The 24,062-nt window shown below is 43.7% G+C and overlaps 1 protein-coding gene across 1 annotated transcript; it reads right to left on the bottom strand.

Annotated features, from left to right (window-relative positions):
• Window positions 1–357: 357 nt before the first annotated feature.
• Window positions 358–24,062, bottom strand: LOC141058335 (kelch domain-containing protein 2-like). The gene is made up of 11 exons (XM_073554559.1): window positions 23,883–24,062; window positions 13,593–13,766; window positions 12,687–12,777; window positions 10,559–10,802; window positions 9,893–10,015; window positions 8,236–8,423; window positions 7,940–8,136; window positions 3,454–3,545; window positions 2,473–2,527; window positions 998–1,095; window positions 358–674 (listed from the first exon to the last, which is right to left on the bottom strand). The coding sequence occupies exons 1-11, from the start codon at window positions 24,059–24,061 to the stop codon at window positions 469–471; spliced, it is 1,647 nt and encodes a 548-aa protein (XP_073410660.1). The 5' UTR covers window position 24,062; the 3' UTR covers window positions 358–468.

Here is a 24,062-nt window from a genome sequence, read left to right as displayed (position 1 = left end):
ATAAACGGGCCCGGCTCCGAGTACCCCACGGCCCTGGCGGGCGACCCAAATCCAGCAGAGGATCTGGACCCTAAATGCATGATTTTTATTAGGGCTATGGCCTCTACAAGATGCTGTGCTTGGTTTGAATAGTCATTTAGTGCTTCAATCTAACAAATATTCTGGTCAGTGAAATCAAAAGTTACCAATATGTCATGTCAATGACCAGAAAGGTATGAGCTTTCATATTAGGACGTTTTAAAAAGACTTCCATAGAATGAAAGAAGGAGAAACCCCAAAGGTTACAAGGATTCGATTAGCTTACTTGATAAAGAAATCTTCATTTACAAATACAGACAAAAAACATATACACATCGCAACAATCAAACACGTTTATTAAAACTATTTACAAAATCGCCAAACATTATATACATACACTTAAAAAGGAACAAAATGTCAAAGCTTTGTTATTTTAAAAGCCCAAAGAAGTTAGTAATCAAGGATATCTGATTTCCGCATCCTGATGGTATCATTGTAGAAGTGGTCATTATTGTCTCCTCCTCCGAAGAGGAGTAGTTCACTAGAAGAACAATCCTCACCGTCATCTTTCACTCCAGGGAGGGACAACATGGAAGAACCAGCACGGGGAGAACGTGGCAGTGAGTCATGAACCAATGTAGTCCAAGTCTTTGTCACTGTAAAAAGGAGAAAAGTAACGTTCCTAATTAATATAAAACATATATGATCTTGCATTAAGGTGTTATCTGAGCATGCTCAGGTGCTAACCGAGTGTCTTGGGCGTGCTCGAAAAATATGTTCCAGTCCCCACGGCTGCATGTCTCGCGGCTGTTAGGCAATCCATACATGTGTTGCAGCTGTCTAACGGCTGCAAGACATGCAGGTGAGGGAATTTGAACACATTATTCGAGCACGCCCAAGACACTCGGTTAGCACCCGAGCATGCTCAGATAACACCTTATCCTGGCACATCTGCTCATCACTATTGTTTACTTATTACCTGTGTTGAATATGCAAGTATCGTGAAGAGTCTGATTTCCATCAAAGCCACCATGGATTAGGAAATGGGAATTGGATACACAAGCAGCAGAATGCCAACTAAGAGAAAAGGGTGAATGGAAAAGATCAGTATATTCATGTATACTTCAATTAAAAAGTATCAAATATTGTTAAAAAAAAGAATGCCACATGACAAAACATTGCTCTGGGAGACAAAAATGGCAAGATTTTAAAGGGAGCCTGTCAGCACAGAATGACTAATCAAACAAAGCGCATGCACATTTCCATTAACCTTCATCTATCTCCACCTGCTCCTCTTCTTTGATCGACAGCTTTTGCATTAAACGATCCAAAAGATGGAGGAGATCGATGGAAAACAAGTAGCTGCGAGGGTGCATGAAACTTATCTGTAAAGCCAAAGGTACACAGTGTGCCTGTGCTTGGTTTGAACAGTCATTTAGAACTGACAGACTCCAGTTATTTTTAATGAACCATTGCCCAATATATGTCAGCGACTAGCCGCAGGCGTAAGATCATATTGCTCAGTAGTTTTAGTCCATAGTGGGGTGAGTCAACCGTGTTTAGAAAAGCTGAAAAATTATTTGCTAATTTCATATATACACATGGTACAGTACACAATAGGTTATTGCTGCGTGCAATGACAAGATCTAAGGGGGCAACGCTTCTCCTTGTTTAGAGAGGCATGTCTGACATGCCATGGTAAGGAGACTTATAGGCCATGCAATGCTCCCAGATGACGGTCAACGCTCCGAAACAAGGGTCTGAAAATTGAGAATCTGGTTTGGCTTTTATCCGAAGTCATATTGCAAGTCTCGTTAAAAGGGTCCATACCGACTTTTAGGTGGCAATAGCGTTCAAGTTCTCTTACTCTCTAAAGAGACAATTTGCATATGATTTTTACATATGTCAGTAATTACGGTCATTAAAAAAAAATAATAATAATGCAGTAAGTTTCAGTCTACAAACTCATTAATTTCAGACCCCCTTAAGTGCAACAATCTCCTAGTATCTGATTTTTTCAGTTGTGGTGTCACTACACATAATAAAGGCTGGATCTGAAGTCTGTTAGTATCCTGGTTACTGCAGTAGCTTTCAAGCATTAACAGAAGCTTATTACTATACAGATTCCCACGCCATCTTTTGTCCACCCTCCCAGAGACTACAGATACTTTCCCCACCACTTTCTCCTGAATGCTACCTCTATTTCTAAAAGTGAAAAAAAAAGGAAGGAGGAAAGCAGAAAGTGGCTAGTAGCAAAGCCTTGACATATTTTCGTTCATTTTGCGCACCAATTACAGTAGCGAGAAGGATGACTAATATACATTTTGCTGTTGCAGAATGTTTAACAAAAATAATTTAAAAAATGTGCAAAGTTATCCATATCTTTAAGTAACTGGACAGAAAATTTGAGCCATCACCCTACAGGGAAGGGTTAACAATTCCAAATTCACTTACCTACGGGGTGTGGGGGAGTTTCCCTCAACTTCAACTCGAGAAAACTCCATAATCCCTGGTTGTAATATAGAAGACAATTACGGCAAGGGCAACATTAAAGTTTAGAAATTTGCTTTAAATGTTGAGCGAGAGACGGATGCTGATTTGGTCTCCACTTTAAGGATGTAATGTCAGTATCGGAGGTGAACTATAGTATTTCTAGCTTATTACTATCACTACTTAGAGCTTGGTATCATAGTTTGTCTCTTACTAACTTTAAGTATTTTTCAGATCCTAAGACAAGAAAGTCATCCATCCCAAAACACGCTGCTTTTGTTGAGCCATATTAAAAACCATCAAGACTAATGATTAGCATTATTATGACTATGGATACGGTTTCATCTTACTATAGTTGTGACCATATAGGGAATGCACCTTGACATCGAGTGCCTGGTTACAATTATCCATCCCCTATACATTTCACATTGAAAAGTTTTAAGGCCGGTTTCACATTGGCGTTTCATGCAGCAGCGTCGGCCTGCGCACAGCCGCCGCTAAGCCCCGCCCCCTGACGGTGCGCCGACCTTCGCCAAACGCACCGTGTTTGCATTTTGGTGCACTCGGCGCACTGTCAAAAGGGCGCATGCGCCGGCAAACGTATATCTGCGCAAGACCTGTGTCCCCAATGCTAAAGATAGGGGACGCAGGTCGCATGCAGCGTCATGCGCCCATAGGCGGAGCTACCGTAGAAGCGCGGCAGGGGGCGGGGCTTAGCGGCGGCCGTGCGCAGGCCGACGCTGCTGCATGAAACACCAATGTGAAACCGGCCTAATAGAAAACGCTAAAGTTTACATCAGAAAAATGAACCTCTGTACGGTCTGTTACGTACAATTACTGAGGAGTGACCATAGGAGAATCCCATAACGCAGAGGTCGTCCACTTTAGTTTTATTCAAAACGCAAACTCTCCACTGATAAGCGGACCATTGATACAAACACTCACCAAGATCAAGAACGTAGAGGTCATTGAAAATCACTGGTGTGTCCCAACCTGCAAAGATATACAGCTCTCGGTCCAGAAGGCAAGCGGAATGCCTGAAACAGAACACAGCACATCATATGGATCTTGTCAATTTGGCGCAGGCAAGCTATTTTAGTGATGTTCAATCTTTTTGCAGCCACCACCAAGAAACCTAACTCTTACATTGATGGAATGGCTCAAGACAAGGAGGTTGGCGTTGGCTTTTATTGTTTTATCTATCTAGAAGAACTTTAGTAGTGCAGACTTATCACTACAGACAATTGGCGTGCTTTTACGTGGAAATATATCTGACCAATTTCTGCGAGATCAGGCCAAATTTGATTTGTGCAAATGCCCATTTGATCTGATTGAAATTTGTATCTTTTGATAGGAAAACTGATCAGACGTACTTAAAAAATTCAGTCTGCCAAACACGATTGTGGCATGTACACAGATACCTTTAAAAAAAAAAAAAAAAAAAAGTCAATTAGAAGGAACAGGAAGCCTTTACTTTAACCCCTTTCTTATGTCAGGCGTAATAGTACGCCGATATCGGACTCCCTCCCTTTGGTGTGGGAGGTGAGTCCACATCTTTCCCGGCACATGTCAGCTGTTTTGAACAGCTGACTTTTGCCCAGAACAGCCGCGGGTGGAACAGTGATCCACCCACGACTATTAACCCGTTAGAGTTTGACAGCAGCAATTAACATGCACTTCTGGCAATTCGAGCCGGAAATCCGCCCATCGGTGACCCTCGTCACATGATCGTGGGTCACCGATGCTTGGCATGTCAACCAGTGGTCTCGTGCAGACCTCTATGGTTGTCACTGCCGGATTGCTATGAGCACTGCCCGCTGATCGCGGCCGAGTGTCAGCTGATTATCACAGCTGACACCCGGCACAATGTGTCACGGGCGGTCACGGACCGCCCCCAACACGTTAACCCCTTGCACACCACGATCAAACACGATCGCGGTGTACCGGGGGTTAAAGGGAAGCATCGGCAGGGAGGGGGATCCCTCCGTGCTTCCCTGAGCCCCTCCTTCCCTGCAGGCCCCCCGAATCCAAGATGGCGACAGGGACCTTCGGGGGCCTGCAAGGGAGCTGGCTTCCTCAGTGCCTGCAAAGCGCAGGCATGAGGAAAGCTTGTGCAGTGCCTGTGACAGATCGCTGATCTGTCACAGTGATCTGACAGATCAGCGATCTGTCACAGGACAGTGATGTCCCACCTGGGACAATGTAATAAAGTTAAAAAATAAAGTGTTAAAATAATTTTTTTTAAAAATCTCCAAATAAATTAGAAAAAAAATATTCCCCCAATAAATTCATTTTTTGGAAATAAAAAAAATTAAAAAAACCCCACAAAAGTATCGCCGTGTCCGTAACAACCTGCCCTATAAAACTGTGCCATTAGTTAACCCCTTTAGCGAACCCCTTAAAAAATAAAAAACGAAGCAAAAAATAATGATTTATTATCATACCGCCGAACAAAAAGTGCAATAACGCGCGATCAAAAAGACGCATATAAATATCCATGGTACCGCTGAAAACGTCATCTTGTCCCGCAAAAAACGAGCAGCCATACAGCATCATCAGCGAAAAAATAAAAAAGTTATAGCTCGCAGAATAAAGCGATGCAAAAATAATTTTTTATATAAAATAGTTTTCATTGCATAAAACCGACAAAACATAAAAAATGACCTAAATGAGCTATCGCTGTAACCGTACTGAACCGAAGAATAAAACCGCATTATCAATTTTACCACACGCGGAATGGTGTAAACGCACCCCCCCAAAAGAAATTCATGAAACGCTGGTTTTTGTTCATTCTGCGTCCCAAAAATCGGAATAAAAAGCGATCAAAAAATGTCACGTGCCTGAAAATGGTACCAATAAAAACGTCAACTTGTCCCGCAAAAAATAAGACCTCACATGACTCGGTGGGTCAAAATACGGAAAAATTATAGCTCTCAATATGTGGTGATGCAAAAACTGTTTTTACAATAAAAAGCGTCTTTTAGCGTGTGACAGCTGCCAAACATAAAAACCGCCATAAATAGTAAATCAAACCCCCCGTTATCACCCCCTTAGTTAGGGAAAAATAATAAAACTAAAAGAAAATGTATTTATTTCCATTTTCCCGTTAGGGCTAGGGTTAGGGCTGAGATTAGGGTTAGGGGTGTGTTGGGGTTAGGGTTGGAGTTAGAATTGGGGGTTTCCACTGTTTGGGCTCATCAGGTGTTCTCCAAATGCAACATGGCGTCTGATCTCAATTCCAGCCAATTCGGAGTTGAAAAAGTCAAATGGTGCTCCTTCCCTTCCAAGCTCTGCCATGCGCCCAAACAGTGTTTTACCCCCACATATGGGGTATCAGCCTACTCAGGACAAATTGCAAAACAACTTTTGGGGTCCAATTTCTCCTGCTACCCTTGGGAAAATAAAAAAATTGGGGACTAATTGATCATGTTTGTGGAAAAAATATAATTTTTTTATTTTTATGCCCGGGCATTATAAACGTCTGTGAAGCCCTTGGGGGTTCAAAGTGCTCACCACACATCTAGGCAAGTTCCTTAGGGGGTCTAGTTTCCAAAATGGGGTCATTTGTGGGGGGTTTCCACTGTTTAGGTACATTATGGGCTCTCCAAAGGCAACATGACACCCGCAGACCATTCCATCAAAGTCTGCATTCCAAAACGTCACTACTTCCCTTCCGAGCCCCGATGTGTGCCCATACAGTAGTTTTCTCCCACATATGGGGTGTCAGCGTACTCAGGACAAATTGGACAACAACTTTTGGGGTCCAATTTCTCCTGTTTCCCTTGGGAAAATAAAAAAAATTGGTGACTAAAAGATCATGCTTGTGGAAAAAATACGATTTGTTTTATTTTCATGCCCGGGCGTTAATAAACTTCTGCGAAGCACTGGAGGGGTAAAAGTGCTCACCACACATCTAGATAAGTTCCATGGGGGGGTCTAGTTTCCAAAATGGTGTCATTTGTGGGGGGTTTCCACTGTTTTGGTACATCAGGGGCTCTCCAAACGCGACATGGTGTCCGATCTCAATTCTAGCCAAAAACGTCAAATGGCGCTGCTTCCCTTCCGAGCTCTGCCATGCCCCCAAATAGTCGTTTATCCCCACATATGGGGTATCAGCGTACTCATTACAAATTGCACAATAACTTTTAGGGTCCTGTTACCCTTGGAAAAATAAGAATTGAGGGTGAAAAGATCATTTTTGTGGAAAAAATATGATTTTTTTAATTGTACGGCTGTATGTTATAAACTTCTGTGAAGCCCTTGGGGGTTCAAAGTTCTCACCACATATCTAGACAAGTTCCTTGGGGGGGGTCTAGTTTCCAAAATGGGGTCATTTGTGGGGGGTTTCCACTGTTTAGGTACATCAGGGGCTCTCCAAACGTGACATGGCGTCCGATCTGAATTCCAGCCAATTTTGCATTGAAAAAGTCAAACGGCGCTCCTTCCCTTCTGAGCTCTGCCATGCGCCGAAACAGTGGTCCCCCCCCACATATCAGGTATCAGCGTACTCAGGACAAATTGCACAATAACTTTTGCAGTCCATTTTCTCCTGTTACCCTTGGTAAAAATAAAAAAAATTGAACCTGAAATATTTTTTTTGTGAAAAAAAGTTATTATTTTTTTTTTTTTAAATATTCAAAAAATTTCTGTGACACACCGAAAGGGTTAATAAACTTCTTGAATGTGGTTTTGAGCACCTTAAGGGGTGCAGTTTTTAGAATGGTGTCACTTTTGGGTATTTTCTATCATATAGACCCCTCAAAGTGGCTTCAAATGTGATGTGGTCCGTAAAAATAAAATGGTGTTGCAAAAATGAGAAATCGCTGGTCGATTTTTAACCCTTATAACTTCCTAACAAAAAAAAATTTTGGCTCCAAAATTGTGCTGATGTAAAGTAAACATGTGGGAAATGTTACTTATCAAGTTTTTTGTGTGCCATATCTCTGTGATTTAAGGGCATAAAAATTCAAAGTTGGAAAATTGCGAAATTTTCGCCAAATTTCCATTTTTTTTCACAAATAAACGCAAGTTATTTGAATGAAATTTTACCACTAACATGAAGTACAATATGTCACGAGAAAACAGTGTCAGAATCACCAGGATCCATGGAAGCGTTTCAGAGTTATTACCTCATAAAGGGACAGTGGTCAGAATTGTAAAAATTGGCCCGGTCATGAATGTGCAAACCACCCTTGGGGCTTAAGGGGTTAAGATTGGTCGGAGATTTGTGCCTGTAAATGCATCTTTGGGTGACCCAATGGTAACTTGGGCTGTAACCACCAAAATCGCAATGTTATTTTGGATCGACATACATTCCATGAGTGTAGCAGAGTAAATATTAGGAGCAGGTTTTTGCTATGACTAGCAGGCTGCCTAAACAAGTAATGTATTCACCACATAAACATTAATTTCAATCATCTTTAATTCTTACCCAGAGCGTGCAGCAGGTTTATCCCCCTGTACAATGGGCTTATACCATATCTCATGCTGTGGATCAAAGATGTAGAGAGTGTCGCTGCAACCATCTGGTATCGGGTTGGGACGTGGGAAAACTCCGCCAAACACAAATAACTCTCCAAGAAACTGAGAACAGGAGTGATAAGACAGAGGTGGTACTTTGCCTTTAGACTAGGGGAGAAAAATAAAAAGCAACCAAAAGTAGTAATCACATTAAGTAGCAAATACAAAGATATCTACTAAACTTGCCTAGCAAGCAAGCTCACCGACCTCCACACTCCTCCATCTCCACGTCATGGTATCCAAGATATGAACATCATTAAACCACTTTTGGTTTTTGGAACCTCCAAACACATATATTCGGTGGCTCTCTGAGTCAAACACTGCAGTGTGGCCTGTGCGTGCTTCTGGACTGGAGCGGTCTGATAATGCTTCCACAGGAGACCAGGTATCGTTAGCTAAAAACAAGAACCATTGTTCAGAAGTCATATAACACATCAAGAGCTTCACCTCAAAATTATCTTATCTTCCTGCAACTGAATACATTCTATTGTTCCTTACAAAGGAGAAATTTCAAGACAAAGAAATACTATAGGCCCCAAGTCACCAAAATGTTTATGCCAGAATTCAGGCTTACAAAAGGCAAGGTCGGGCCTGTGCTGCCTCAGCAGGGAAGAGCCTGCGCAGAAGCCGCCTCAACAGGGCCGAGCCTGCGCAGAAGCCGCCTCAGCAGGGCCGAACCTGCGCAGAAGCCGCCTCAGCAGGGCCGAACCTGCGCAGAAGCCGCCTCAGCAGGGCCGAACCTGCGCAGAAGCCGCCTCAGCAGGGCCGAACCTGCGCAGAAGCCGCCTCAGCAGGGCCGAACCTGCGCAGAAGCCGCCTCAGCAGGGCCGAACCTGCGCAGAAGCCGCCTCAGCAGGGCCGAACCTGCGCAGAAGCCGCCTCAGCAGGGCCGAACCTGCGCAGAAGCCGCCTCAGCAGGGCCGAACCTGCGCAGAAGCCGCCTCAGCAGGGCCGAACCTGCGCAGAAGCCGCCTCAGCAGGGCCGAACCTGCGCAGAAGCCGCCTCAGCAGGGCCGAACCTGCGCAGAAGCCGCCTCAGCAGGGCCGAACCTGCGCAGAAGCCGCCTCAGCAGGGCCGAACCTGCGCAGAAGCCGCCTCAGCAGGGCCGAACCTGCGCAGAAGCCGCCTCAGCAGGGCCGAACCTGCGCAGAAGCCGCCTCAGCAGGGCCGAACCTGCGCAGAAGCCGCCTCAGCAGGGCCGAACCTGCGCAGAAGCCGCCTCAGCAGGGCCGAACCTGCGCAGAAGCCGCCTCAGCAGGGCCGAACCTGCGCAGAAGCCGCCTCAGCAGGGCCGAACCTGCGCAGAAGCCGCCTCAGCAGGGCCGAACCTGCGCAGAAGCCGCCTCAGCAGGGCCGAACCTGCGCAGAAGCCGCCTCAGCAGGGCCGAACCTGCGCAGAAGCCGCACCTGCGCAGAAGCCGCCTCAGCAGGGCCGAACCTGCGCAGAAGCCGCCTCAGCAGGGCCGAACCTGCGCAGAAGCCGCCTCAGCAGGGCCGAACCTGCGCAGAAGCCGCACCTGCGCAGAAGCCGCCTCAGCAGGGCCGAACCTGCGCAGAAGCCGCCTCAGCAGGGCCGAACCTGCACAGAAGCCGCCTCAGCAGGGCCGAACCTGCACAGAAGCCGCCTCAGCAGGGAAGAGCCTGCGCAGCAGCCGCCTCAGCAGGGAAGAGCCTGCGCAGCAGCCGCCTCAGCAGGGAAGAGCCTGCGCAGCAGCCTCAGCAGGGCCAAGCCTACACAAGGTGCATGTAGCAGTGTTGCGTATATGTATTCACTGCAGAACGTGTACATAATGTGCGTGGTGGAAAGGCACAGAGCAGACTAAAATGCATTGGCGAGCAGCTTAACAATACTTCTCGTTTTACCTGTATTAAGTTTCCACATCGAGTCCTTACAGAACTGCTTTCGTGTACCTTGTCCACCAATGAGAATCACTGTCTGAGAGTCAACGGGACATAAGGCATGCCCCCAGCGCTCTGTAGGGCCCCCTAATGAAGAGATATAGACATAAGTATGTGAGGCAGCTATTATCGGAGGTTTCAATATGTTTCACGTATTCTTCTGTAGCGGTGAGACAATCGTCATCATGGCTGCATGCTGAATTGGGTAGTTTCTATTGTCTTTGTAGGGTAAGGGTGAGTGCACACAGTGCGGATTGAGCTGCGGATTTTCAGGTAAAACCACAGGTGAAGCGACCTGCGGTTTATCTGCGGATTTGCCAGCGGTTTGACACCTGGACAATGGAACAGTTGTCAAACCGCTGCGGAATCCGCAGAATGGGCACTGCAGTTTTGAACTCCCATTGATTTGCATTGTACTGTACAATGCCAGCGGATCCGCACCATGTGCACATACCCTTAGGTTTGCTTCAGCCATAGCCAGCTGTGGCAGGATAATGTTCACACATGGCAAATACACTGAATATTTTATATTCAGATATGTGGATGGAAATTTTGCAGTGTATTACACTAATGTAATGCATATATAAACCCAATTGGAAGTTATCATTGTTGATCAACAACTAAACTCACCTGAAATAGTCCCCTTTCCTTTTCCCAGAGTCACCTTTGTGAGAGCACCACCTTTACCAGCCTTGGCGAGAGCGCCATCTTTACCAGACTTGGCCTTTTGCTGTATAACTGGTCCTTTCACAGATTCTTTATTAGGACAAATGTTCTCTTCCATGTCTTCTTTCAGCCTTTTCCTCTTCTTGCATTCTTGATTTGGGTGACTTTTGGCTTTAACAGATACCTGCAGTGGATAATGATCTGCCTTCTGCAATGAGAGATGTTACCTTTTACTATTTTTTTTAACAATATATTTTTGGAAGGCTCTAGGTGTTAGAGCAATAGTTACTCAGCGAGTGACCCTTTTCAGTTACTAACAGCCTCAATGTATGAATGTGCATAAAAAAAATAAGTGTCAATCATTACGTAGCACCGCCCACAGGACTCCTAAACCCAAAGTGAGAAAGGATTTTATTGATTTTAAGTATATATGCACACGATGTATTTTTCAGAAAAAAAAAAAAAAGATATATTTAGAAGAATGAAAATTTCAATTTTTACGTTAAAACTCTCTGCTCATATGTTCAGGCCTTTGAACGTCTTAACTACAAGTTTTTTGTTTTTTTTTTATAAAGCATTTTGCCATAGGTTTTGCTTTAAAAGAAAAAAAAAAAAAGTTTTTTTTAATTATTCAATGGAGTGAGGAAGAGATAAAAAAAAAAAAAAAGACTGTAAAATGAAAGAAAAAAAATTGACTATAAATCCATGGGGAAAAAAACCCACTAAAGAATCAAAAAAGAAAAACTAAACTCCCTACCTAAAAATTAAAAACACAACCATACAGTGAAACTGAATCTTCTCTACTCCTATACATTATGGTCTTCTCAGCTCCTTCTGCTATATAGTATACTGTTCGTACAATGTAAGGGTATGTGCACACGCTGCAGATTCACCTGCGGATTTGCAAGTAAAACTGCAGGTAAAGTGACCTGCGGTTTAACACCTCTGCAATGGAACAGGTGCCAAACCGCTGCGGAATCCGCAAAAAGAATTGACTTGCTGCGGATTTAAAACCTCAAATCTGCACGGAAAAATCCGCAGCATGTGCACTGCGGATTTGAAATACCATTGACTAACATGGTACTGTACTATGTCTGCGGAACTGCTGCGGATCCACATGGCCAAATCCGCAGCGTGTGCACATACCCTAAAAGGTTCATTATAAGGCGTGTTTCACACTTCCGTTTGTCACCACCAGTCAAAATCCGCCGTTTTGCCAAAAAAATGGATCCGCCATTTTTCTTTGCGGATACATTTTTTTACCTATTGACTTGCATTGTCGGCAGATTTTGACTGATTATTGTCCGTTGCGTCCGTATTTGTGCGAATCCGCCAAAATTTTGGCATCCGCTGAAATCACCGAACAGAGCCTGTAACGTTTTTATGCTCTGCGGATCCGCATTTTCCCTTTTTAACCCTGAATCTTGTCTGGCTGCTGGAAGAAAATATCTCTCTCTCGCTCTTCCCCCCCCCCCCCCCCTTGCGGGAATGTCCGTGCGAAATCCCGCGATGATACCTGCGGGAATTACGCTCTCACGCGATGACGCCCGCGGGATCCCGTGATAGGCAGCGATGGATGACATCCCGGCTCCTTTAAATTTTTCAGGCCACGGATCCGTGAACCATAGCGGACCGGTGGCACACGATGAAATCCGTACCCAGCCGGATCCGTTTTCCGCCATTTTAGCGGATTTCAACGGCCACCAAAAACGTAAGTGTGAAACAGGCCTAACAAGTACAAAAAAAAAAAAAAAAAAAAAAAAACACCTTTGGCATAAAAATACTGGGATTACATCTAATATGCCCCAGCACCAGACTAGAAGCCACCAGCAACAACACAATTGCAGAACATTAATATTTTTAATAGCACATTAAATTAGATAAAAAAATCAGCAGGAGGGGCGGCATTTTTAACAGTTTCGCCATGATTATAATGAAAAATCTGCTTTTAAGGTAATTTGTTAATGTAAATCAGAGGACACATGGGCGTAATCAAAATTAGCAGCTGCATTCCATTACCTTGCTGCCAAAATTATAAAGAAATAAAAGGGATACAAAGGCATGATAAAATCAGCACGGACCATAGTCTTACCTGTCCATGTATAACCATGTTTACAGAAAACTCCCCCTTCCCAGATTTGTTGCCTTTGTAACCCCCAGATGCACAATCCCAGAGGAAACATCTAGAAAACCAACAACCACAGCTAATTACAATTTACTCGTGGAAAGGAAAATAATAATAATAATAATAATAATAATAATAATAATAATAATAATAATAATACAAAAACTCCCTTAGGCTATGTGCATTATTTTTGCTGAGTTTTAAGTTTTCCAGGGGTTTGGAATTCCTTGAGGATAGCCTTAGAAATTATTTTCTTGTACTGCAGGACCGGCATACAGATAATAATAATCTTTATTTTTATATAGCGCTAACATATTCTGCAGCGCTTTACAGTTTGCACACATTTTCATCACTGTCCCCGATGGGGCTCACAATCTAAATATAAGTTACCTTAGAAAAGTTTTAGGCAGGTGTGGGAAAATGTGCTTGAAGCACGTGTATGTAGTCAGTGGAGTCAGGATAGCTAGCCGACAGCCAACCGCTATCCCAAAATCCAGACCCATGCCAATGCTTTCCTGGCTGTACGCCGATCTATGGCATGCCAGAGTTAGGAGACTTATCAGCCATGCATTGCTTAGGCCGGGATCACACATGCGAGAAATACGGCCGAGTCCCGCATGTTAATACCCGGCACTGCCGCCAGAACTCGGATTGGAGCATGCGGCTGCATAGCAATACATGGAGCCGCATGCTCCGATCCAAGTGCCAGGTATTAACATGCGAGACTCGGCCGTATTTCTGGCATGTTTGATCCCGGCCTTAGAAGTCTCCTCATTCTGACATGCAAGGTTTGGATTGTCGCACTCCACAAGGAGAAACGTTACTTTTTAGACCCCAGTCATCAATGGTAGTAATTTCATTTGAGGCCCTTACCTGGACTCATGGGTCAGGGTTCCGATTCTCTCCACTTCTTGTCCACTAACTTCAAGTTGAACCTCTACTTTACCATCTCCGGATAATCCTGACCAGTCACCCACGCTGAAAACCAACATCTGGGAAGGAATTGGCAAAGTCAAGGTGACAGTGAAGTTGGGGCAAGACGACAATCTGAGGAGAGATAAAAAACACAAAGGATATCAAGGTAGATATAAACCGCACAAAAAGCAGAAACGTGCCTTCAGGAGCAAAATCCTCTTCATGCATGACAATGCACCATCTCATGCTGCAAAGAATACCTCTGAGTCATTGACTGCTATGGGCATAAAAGGAGATAAACTCATGGTGTGGCCACCATCTTCCCCTGACCTCAACCCTGTAGAGAACGTTTGGAGTATCATCAAGCAAAAGATCTATGAGGGTGGAAGGCAGTTCACATCAAAACAGCAGCTCTGGGGGGCTATTCTGACTTCATGCAAAGAAATACAAGCAGAAACTCTCCAAAAACTCCCAAGTTCAATGGATGCAAGAATTGTGAAGGTGATGTCACAGAAGGGTTCCTATGTTAACATGTAACTTGGCCTGTTAGGATGTTTTGGAGTTAAATATCCTTTTTGCTCAGTGAATGTGACCTCCTAATGCTGCAAATTCCACAAATGAGCATTTTCAGTTCTTTAAAACAGATCAAATGTTTAGAAATTCTACTGTGCCTAATAATTTGGAACAGTGCATTTTGTTTTTATTCATTTTGGAGATTATACTGCTATCATTGGGAGGTTTCTTCAATAAAATTCAATGTATACTCTAACGGGTGATGACTTTTACTAGACTGACTGTCATTTGCACTGACCACTTCGGGAAATCAGAGAAAAATATAATTTGCATAATAATTTGGAACATGGTGTATAATTAAACTTTTCCAACAAACCCATATACTGTATCAATCTGCTCTTCTTTTTTTACAGAGATCAGACTGCATATGTGATAAGACGGGTTCCCTTTTAATTAGCGAGCAGGATCGTGAGATAATAGAGTATATTCGGTATGCTCAAAAACTACGCTTGAGTTGTCGCGGCTGCATATCTCACGGGCGTTTGACAGCCACAATGCATGCAGGGATTGCCTAACAATCTGCTCTCCCAACCCAAGCTGTCACGCTTGGGTCAGGAGAGTCGCTGGCCAGTCCGTGTACTTTATTGATTGACATTCCTCTGTATGCATGGGAGTCCAGTGGGCGGTCCTACCAGTCATTGACAGCCATCTCTACAAGCATCTCTCAAGGATTTCAACTTATACTTATTTAGTTTTATTTATTATGCTTTGCTTATATAGCGCTATCTTATTCTGCAGCGCTTTACATACAAACTTTTCCCACAAAAATGTCTATCTGATGAGCTCCTCGGGCTCTATAAAATCTTTCATGCAGATCAGATATCACCACCAACATGACAGGTCCCTTTAATTAATGTGTGATTCATACCTTCTATATGTAAATCACAATGAGCTACTGATCATTACTTATTGCCAGTAGTCTGAATGCATCAGGTGTAATAGCTGCTATCGGAGCTAGCCATAATCAAAGCAATGTAACCCCTTAGATGCCGCTGTCGATCAAGACAGTTGCATTTAAAGGGTGTGTACAGTTACAAAGATTATAACCTCAAAGTCTCAAGAATGCAAAAAAACGCAAACTGAGTATTTAATGATGCCTCTCGCCATTGCTCTGGTCTTTGTTCGCTGCAGCACTGTTGATGAGACAACACTGCTGCCGCCAATCAGCAAAGACCAGAGCAGAGTCAAGAGTCAGCGCCGTTGCGCAAAAATTGCTATAAAAAGACAGCTTCGCTTGCAATTACTAGGCTCCCGCTATTTAGTCAGTCATTTTAAGCCTGAAGGGTGGTTGGTAACCTAGGCAACGAACTGTACACTATAAAACTGAAAAGGAAAAAGTTGTTTTTGAGAATGAAGAGCATTTTTTTTTTCTTTAAAGAAAGTAAAATCCAAACTTGCTTAAAATTTACAATCACTATGCAGTCTTACTTAGTTAACAACCTGAAACCATAAATTTGGTGGATGAGCCGGTGTTAGGCTGTGTGACCACGTTGCGTTTTTTTTTTAGCGTTTCAGCGCGTTTTTTAGCGGCCACGGAAACGCTTAAAAAATGCTTTAAAAAAAAGCATCCCCATGCAATCCTATGGGAGTCAGCAGTTGCTGTGTCAATGCTGCAGATTTTACCCCTGCGGAATCGCCGCCATAGGATTGCATTGAAACGCTCACTTTACGCATGTGGCTATGCCCACCATGCGTGAAGTGAGCGCTTCATGTGCGGATGGTACCCAGAGTCTGGAGGAGACTCTCCTCCATGCCCTGGGTGCCATATCCCTGTAAAAAAATAGAATTAAAACAAAAAATAGGGATATACTCACCTTCTGTCGGCCCCCGGAGTGATCCCGCCCCTCAGCGGCGCTGGCGGCATCTTCCGTTCCCAGGGATGCCTTGCGCGAATGACCTCTAATGACGTCGCAGTCTCGCGAGATCGCAACGTCAGAGGTCATTGTCACTAGGCATCCCTGAGAACGGAACTTGCCGCCAGCGACAATGACGACAAGGAGGACTCCGGGAGCCGCCAGAAGGTGAGTATATCCCTGTTATTTTTTTAAATTATTTTTACCATTGATGTTGCATAGGCAGCCTCAATAGTAAAAAGTTGGTCACACTTGTCAAGCACTATGCTTGACAAGTGTGACCAACCAGTCAATCACTTTTCCAAGCAATGCTTCCAATCGCTTGGAAGAGCGCAAGCATTCTGCAAGCTAAAAACACTTGCAAAATGCTTGTATTTTGCTGGAAAATGCATGCGAATTCCACATGCGCTTTACCCGCGGCAGGGAGTTTCCGCAGCATTTCTGCAACGTGGACACTTAGGCTAAGGGTATGTGCACACGTTGCAGATTTGCCTGTGGAATTTTCTAAGAAGATGCTTCCTCTCTTGGCAGAAAACGCAGTTAAAAATCCGCGCGGATTCAATGCATTTTTAATGTTTTTTTCCCATGCGGATTTGTATGCGTTTTTGTAAGCTAAATAAAGATCTATTTAACAAAAAAAATTGTGATATCATTTCCTTGTTCAACCTCTTCTTTTACATTCTCCATTGAAGACCATAATATCATCACATACCATGTTCACACACACAAAACAAATAAGTGAATATCTATAGATAGAAAAAAAATCTGCCTTAGGCCAGTTTCACAGTCCAGATAATTCCGGTAAACACAATACCAGAGCAATCCGTATCCGTGTGGATACGTGGAACCTCCGTGTGGCTACAGTAAGCGCTGTTCCCCAGCGGCTGGTGCTGAACCCAGCTGTCATTCTTGTCTCCTGCTCTGCCGGCAACAGCGAGCAGGATCTAATGAATGAAAACCCGACTTGGGGTCCCCCTCAGTTTGTGAACCAACCAGACAAAACTTACAGCTGGGTGCTGCAGCCCTCAGCTTCATGAAGGTTGGTTCTCAAGAATAGAGGGGTCCCCACGCTGTTTTTTAAATTATTTAAATAATTTGAAAAAACGGCGTGGGGTACCCCCTATTTTTGACAACCAACCTTACTAATGCGGACAGCTGAGGGCTGATATTCTCAGGCTGGTAAGGGGACATTGATCTTGGCCCCCCACAGCCTACAAACAGCAGCCCCCAGCTGCCCAGAAAAGCCGCATCTATTAGATGCACCTAATCTGGAGATTTGCCCAGTTCTTCCCACTTGCCTTGTAGCAGTTGGCTGTGGGGAAATAAGGGGTTAATGCCACCTTTCTATTGTAAGGTGACATTAAGCCCGGATTAGTAATGGGGAGGTGTCAATAAGACTAATCCTATAGTAATTAAAGGGTTAAATAAACACACACAATTAGAATAAAGTATTTTAATGAAAGAATACACCACACAGTTTTAAAATCTTTATTACACTGCTAATTCCATTATGACGCCATCGTTCTCCTGTAAAAAAAGGTGAAAATAATAAAGCAACAATATACATTACCTATCCAGTGCTCAGTCACGTCCCACGGCGTAAATCCATCTTGGGCGTTAATCAGTTTACAGCCGGAGTGCTGCTAACACAGCCCCTTCGAGTGTAAACGACTGTAGAATGAATGGAAGCAGCCGGCGCATGCTCAGTAACTAGCGGTGACGTCACCGCTCATCACTGAGTCTGCGCTTTGCTTCCATTCATTCTACTGTAGTCTACAGTCGGGAGCGGCTGTGTTAGTGTTCTCTAAATAAAAAAATATATATTATTCCAAAAAGTACGGTACATTTATGTAAAAGTTGTTGGGGCTAAAGTTAGGGTTAGGTTTGTGGTTAGGGTTTCGAGTTAGAATTGGGGGGTTTCCACTTTTTAGGCACATCCGGTCCCCTCCAAATGCGTCATGGCGTCTGATCTCAATTCCAGCCAATTCTGTGTTGAAAAAAGTCAAACGGTGCTCCTTCCCTTCCGAGCTCTGCCATGTGCCAAAACAGTGGTTTACCCCCACATATGGGGTATCAGCATACTCAGGACAAATTGCATAATAACTCTTGGGGTCCAATTTCTTGTTACCCTTGGGAAACTAAATTGGGGGTGAAAATATCATTTTTTGTGGAAAAAAAAATGATTTTTTTTATTTTTATGGCTCTACGTTATAAACTTCTGTGAAGCATTTGGGGGTTCAAAGTTCTCACCACACATCTACATAAGTTCCTTGGGGGGGTCTAGTTTCCAAAATGGGGTCACTTGTGGGTAGTTTCAATAGTTTAGGTACATCAGGGGCTCTCCAAACGCAACATGACTCCCGCAGACTATTCCATCAAAGTCTGCAATCCAAAACGTCACTACTTCCCTTCCGAGCCCCGACGTGCGCCCATACAGTAGTTTTCTCCCACATATGGGGTATCGGCGTACTCAGGACAAATTGGACAACATCTTTTGGGGTCCAATTTTTCCTATTACCCTTGGGAAATTAAAAATTGGGGACTAAAAGATCATGTTTGTGGAAAAAATATGATTTTTTTTTATTTTCACGCTTGGGCGTTATAAACTTTAGTGAAACACCTGGGGGTTCAAAGTTCTCACCACACATCTAGACAAGTTCCTTGAGGGGTCTAGTTTCCAAAATGGGGTCACTTGTGGGGGGTTTACACTGTTCAGGCCAGAGCTGTGGAGTCGGAGTCAGTATAAAATGGACCGACTCCGACAATATATAATAAATTGGGTACAGTAATTCAATGCAGAATGTGCTGAATATTTTTTCATAGGAATTTGGGAAAGTTATGAAATGTCTGTTCTATTCCTGATCTAAGGCTACATTCACATACAGCATTTTTGCTGTGTTTTTTGAGGATACGTTTTTCAGTTGCAAAAGCAGATCAGCTTTTTAAAAAAACCGCATCACCTGAAAGGTTTTTGAGCTCATAGCTAATGTTTTCAATATCAAAAGCAGATTAGAAATCTGCTCTATCTATATATCCATATCTGTCTATCCATATCATATCTGTACCAAAAAGAATGAAAGCCGGATAGCACACAGACTAACACTCCTTTTTTTTTTAGCACCAGTCAGGAACACCTCATAGCTGCCCAAAAGGAGGCCCAGGACAGGCAGTGCTCGTCTTCAGTAACATCAACATCAACTGATAGTTGGAATAAATAGACTGCATTCATCACCACATCTTCTTAAGGTGCAGGCTTTATTTTCAAGTGTAGGGGTGTGCAGTATGAGGTTCTGCAGCAGCTGAGGTGTGCAGTATGAAATTCTGCCGAACAGTATGAGGTTCTGCCCCCCCCCTAAGTTTCATCCTGGTTACGCCCATAGTGTGAAAGCTTGAGGATCTAGGCTTTATCTTAGCCGAGATAAGTGTGTGTGTGTATATATATATATATATATATATATATATATATACACACACACACACACACACACACACACACACAGTATATATATATAGACATATACACACACACACAGTACAGACCAAAAGTTTGGACACACCTTCTCAAAGCGTTTTCTTTATCTTCATGACTATGAGCTTCAAGAGGTAGTCACCGGAAATGGCTTTCACTTCACAGGTGTGCCCTGTCAGGTTTAATAAGTGGTATTTCTTGCCTTATAAATGGGGTTGGGACCATCAGTTGTGTTGTGCATAAGTCTGGTGGATACACAGGTGATAGTCCTACTGAATAGACTGTTAGAATTTGTATTATGGCAAGAAAAAAGCAGCTAAGTAAAGAAAAACGAGTGGCCATCATTACTTTAAGAAATGAAGGTAAGTCAATCCGAAAAATTGGGAAAACTTTGAAAGTGTCCCCAAGTGCAGTGGCAAAAACCATCAAGCGCTACAAAGAAACTGGCTCACATGAGGATCGCCCCAGGAAAGGAAGACCAAGAGTCACCTCTGCTGCGGAGGATAAGTTCATCCGAGTCACCAGTCTCAGAAATCGCAGGATAACAGCAGCTCAGATTAGTGACCAGGTCAATGCCACACAGTTCTAGCAGCAGACACATCTCTACAACAACTGTTAAGAGGAGACTTTGTGCAGCAGGCCTTCATGGTAAAATAGCTGCTAGGAAACCACTGCTAAGGACAGGCCACAAGCAGAAGAGACTTGTTTGGGCTAAAGAACACAAGGAATGTACATTAGACCAGTGGAAATCTGTGCTTTGGTCTGATGAGTCCAAATTTGAGATCTTTGGTTCCAACCACCATGTCTTTGTGCGACGCAGAAAAGGTGAACGGATGGACTCTACATGCCTGGTTCCCACCGTGAAGCATGGAGGAGGAGGTGAGATGGTGTGGGGTTGCTTTGCTGGTGACACTGTTGGGGATTTATTCAAAATTGAAGGCATACTGAACCAGCATGGCTACCACAGCATCTTGCAGCGGCATGCTATTCCATCCGGTTTGTGTTTAGTTGGACCATCATTTATTTTTCAACAGGACAATGGCCTCAAACACACCTCCAGGCTGTGTAAGGGCTATTTGACCAAGAAGCAGAGTGATGGGGTGCTACGCCAGATGACCTGGCCTCCACAGTCACTAGACCTGAACCCAATCAAGATGGTTTGGGGTGAGCTGGACCGCAGAGTGAAGGCAAAAGGGCCAACAAGTGCTAAGCATCTCTGGGAACTCCTTCAATACTGTTGGAAGACCATTTCCAGTGACTACCTCTTGAAGCTCATCAAGAAAATGCCAAGAGTGTGCAAAGCAGTAATCAAAGCAAAAGGTGGCTAGTTTGAAGAACCTAGAATATAAGACATATTCTCAGTTGTTTCACACTTTGTTGTTAATTATATACTTCCACGTGTTAATTCAAAGTTTTGATGCCTTCAGAATGAATCTACAATTTTCATAGTCATGAAAATAAAGAAAACTCTTTGAATGAGAAGGTGTGTCCAAACTTTAGTCTGTACCATATGTAATCGATATTATACAGTGTATTACATATTTACAATTTATTACAGTTTTTTGTGTTCTAAAGTTGTATTCCAATAAATAGATATTATGTTCTAAATATCTTGATTATTGTATCATAGAAATTATTAAATGTCTGATGTTCACATTGTACTACAATACATTTTTCACTTAAATATAAGCAATATATGTGGGAGTTGGAGTCGGTGTAAGGGAAATTGAGGAGTCGGAGTCGCAGGTTTGGCTTACCGACTCCACAGCCCTGGTTCAGGCACATCAGAGGCTCTCCAAACGCGAGATGGCATCCGATCTCAATTTCAGCCAATTTTGCGTTGAAAAAGTCAAACAGCGCTCCTTAACTTCCGAGCACCCAAACAGTGGTTTTCCCCCACATATGGGGTATCAGCGTACTCAGAACAAATTGAACAATAACTTTTGCAGTCCAATTTCTCCTGTTACCCTTGGGAAAAAAAAAAAATTGGACCTGAAGTCATTTTTTCGTGAAAAAGTTAAATGTTCATTTTTTTATAAACATGCAAAAAAAATTCCTGTGAAGCACTGGAAGGGTTAATAAACTTCTTGAATGTGGTTTTGAGCACCTTGAGGGGTGAAGTTTTTAGAATGGTGTCACTTTTGGGTATTTTCTATCATATAGACCCCTCAAAGTGACTTCAAATGTGATGTGGTCCCTAAAAAAAACGGTGTTGTAAAATTGAGAAATCGCTGGTCAATATTTAACCCTTATAACTTCCTAACAAAAAAATTTTTGGTTCCAAAATTGTGCTGGTGTAAAGTAAACATGTGGGAAATGTTACATATTAAGTTTTTTTGTGTGCTGTATCTCTGTGATTTAAGGGCATAAAAATTCAAAGTTGCGAAATTTTCAAAATTTTTGCCAAATTTCTGTTTTTTTCACAAATAAACACAAGTCATATCAATGAAATTTTACCACTAACATGAAGTACAATATGGCACAAGAAAACAATGTCAGAATCACCGGGATCCATGGAAGCGTTCCAGAGTCATTACCTCATAAAGGGACAGTGGTCAGAATTGTAAAAATTGGCCCGGTCATGAACGTGCAAACCACCCTTGGGGGGGGGGGGGTAAAGGGGTTAAATAAAGACACAGACAATGCAGTATTTTAATGAAATAAAACACTACAGTTTACCATCTTTATTGTACTCCTAATTCCTGCGACGCCCTCGATCACTTGTAAAAAAACCCCACATAAATAAACCAATACAAATACTCCCTGTTCTCACGTAATCCATTTAATAAGGAGTGTCCCACGACAATCTCCCCTATAGAGCTGTCACATCAGGAGATGTGACAGCTCTACAGGGCCCCCAGTGACACACTGACAGGAGACAATGGCTCCTGCAGTGTTATCACTGAGGGTTCACTGGAGTTCATGCTCTAACTTTAAGGCACTGCTGCGTGAGAATATTCCCACACAGTGGGGCTACAAGTGACAGCATGAACTCAGGTGACCTCTGACGGCAGAGTGATCCACAGCAGGAGGATTATGTCCGGTCACTGTACACCGAAGCCCCTGTAGAGCGGTCACAGAGATGTGATTGTTGTGGGACAATTGTTATTAAATGGAATACAGCGAAACAGGGAGTATACTGGGTTTTTTTGCAGGCGATCGAGGGCGTCAGGGATTAGCTGTATGGTGAGTATGTGATTTTTTTTTTTTTACTATTCAACACAGTAGCCAAATGATGGGACTACTACTGTCCCATCATCGGCTAATGCTGTCACTGTAGCAGGCATAGCCGGATGGGACTAGTGGTCCCATCGGACGATGCCTGCTTACACACAGACCCACATAGTCTCCGCCTTCACAAACTCTTTCTCCTCCCGATCTGCAGCGTTTCTCGCACGCACATCCGCAGATCCTTTTTACACCTGCGGTTTTGCTGCAGATATGACTGACTCAGTGGAAGTCAATGGGTGCAGAAATGTTGCAGATCCGCAAAAAGAACTGACATGCTGCGGAAAATAAAAACGCTGCAAATCCGCGCTGATTTTTCCGCAGCAGGTGCACACCAATTCTGTAATTCCCATTTACTTCTATTGGTTGTGCACTACACTGCGGATTTGATGCAATTCCGTGCGTCCAAAAGCGCTGCGGATCCGCATCAAAATCTGCAACGTGTGCACACACCCATCAGTCAAATTTTTTTTTTTTTTTTTACAATATCTGGATTAAAACATTTATTTTCAAGGGAGGTCATTAAAAGCATCGCTGATCGACACAATATAGATGATCCTGACACAATCAGTGAGTCTGGTGGCATTCATCTTACCGGGGATGGCCGCCTTAGAGGAGCGCTCCCAAAGTTTTAGCCCCCAAATAAGTGTGTGCGGCAGGTGCATAGACGAAGACACCGGAAGCACCGACGTCTGAATGAGCCCTACATGTAGGATCACACCACTAATATTTTACTTTTTATTTTTAACAGAGTGCTATTTACTTAGACACACAGATCATCGTCATTAACCCCAAAATGGCCAGGCACCCTAAATTTACAGCTTGTCCCCAGGCTAGGCACAGATTAATCTTTAGTTCTTATTTATTCACCCTCCCCAGGTCCAGCAGCGACTCTCCACTGCTGCTCGTCTGCAGTGCTGAACATGGACAGCGCTGCTACCAATCAATGAGCTCAGCAGCTCTGCCCACACACAGAGCTCACTGACTGGCTGCAGCGCAATCAATGGAATGTGAACTAAATGCAGAGACACATCCATTGCGACCACCATGGCTTCTGCACTATGACAACACTTCCTGCATTTACTGTCACGTCCACACGATGCCAGAGTAATGAGGTTACGTTACCGCTGCAGTCTGACCGGCGGCTTCTGTGTGTCGCACAGCACGTACAGCTCCGGGATCCGCTCCATCCTCCTAGTCCCTTGAGAAGCGATCACTACATTTCCCGCCAGATCACACCGGCCCGCGCTCCAAATCACCCGCCACCCCGAGACCACGCCCAATCCAGCAGCCTCCGCCCACATA

The sequence above is a fragment of the Dendrobates tinctorius genome, unplaced genomic scaffold (assembly GCF_039654945.1).
Source record: "Dendrobates tinctorius isolate UK_male_01 unplaced genomic scaffold, ASM3965494v1 ptg000211l, whole genome shotgun sequence".
In the NCBI taxonomy this organism is placed as follows: domain Eukaryota; kingdom Metazoa; phylum Chordata; class Amphibia; order Anura; family Dendrobatidae; genus Dendrobates; species Dendrobates tinctorius.
Note: the sequence above shows the minus strand (reverse complement) of the source record. Positions and strands in the feature narration are given on the sequence as shown.

What these genes read in the sequence shown, in the direction of transcription:
- LOC141058335 (XM_073554559.1), bottom strand. Translation starts at nt 24,061, where the DNA reads ATGTGGGCGGAGGCTGCTGGATTGGGCGTGGTCTCGGGGTGGCGGGTG. An exon ending in ACATGGTTATACATGGACAG is followed by an intron (nt 10,803 to 12,686) that starts GTAAGACTATGG and finishes CTCTCATTGCAG; the next exon opens with AAGGCAGATCATTATCCACT. An exon ending in GGAGATGGAGGAGTGTGGAG is followed by an intron (nt 8,137 to 8,235) that starts GTCGGTGAGCTT and finishes TTTCTCCCCTAG; the next exon opens with TCTAAAGGCAAAGTACCACC.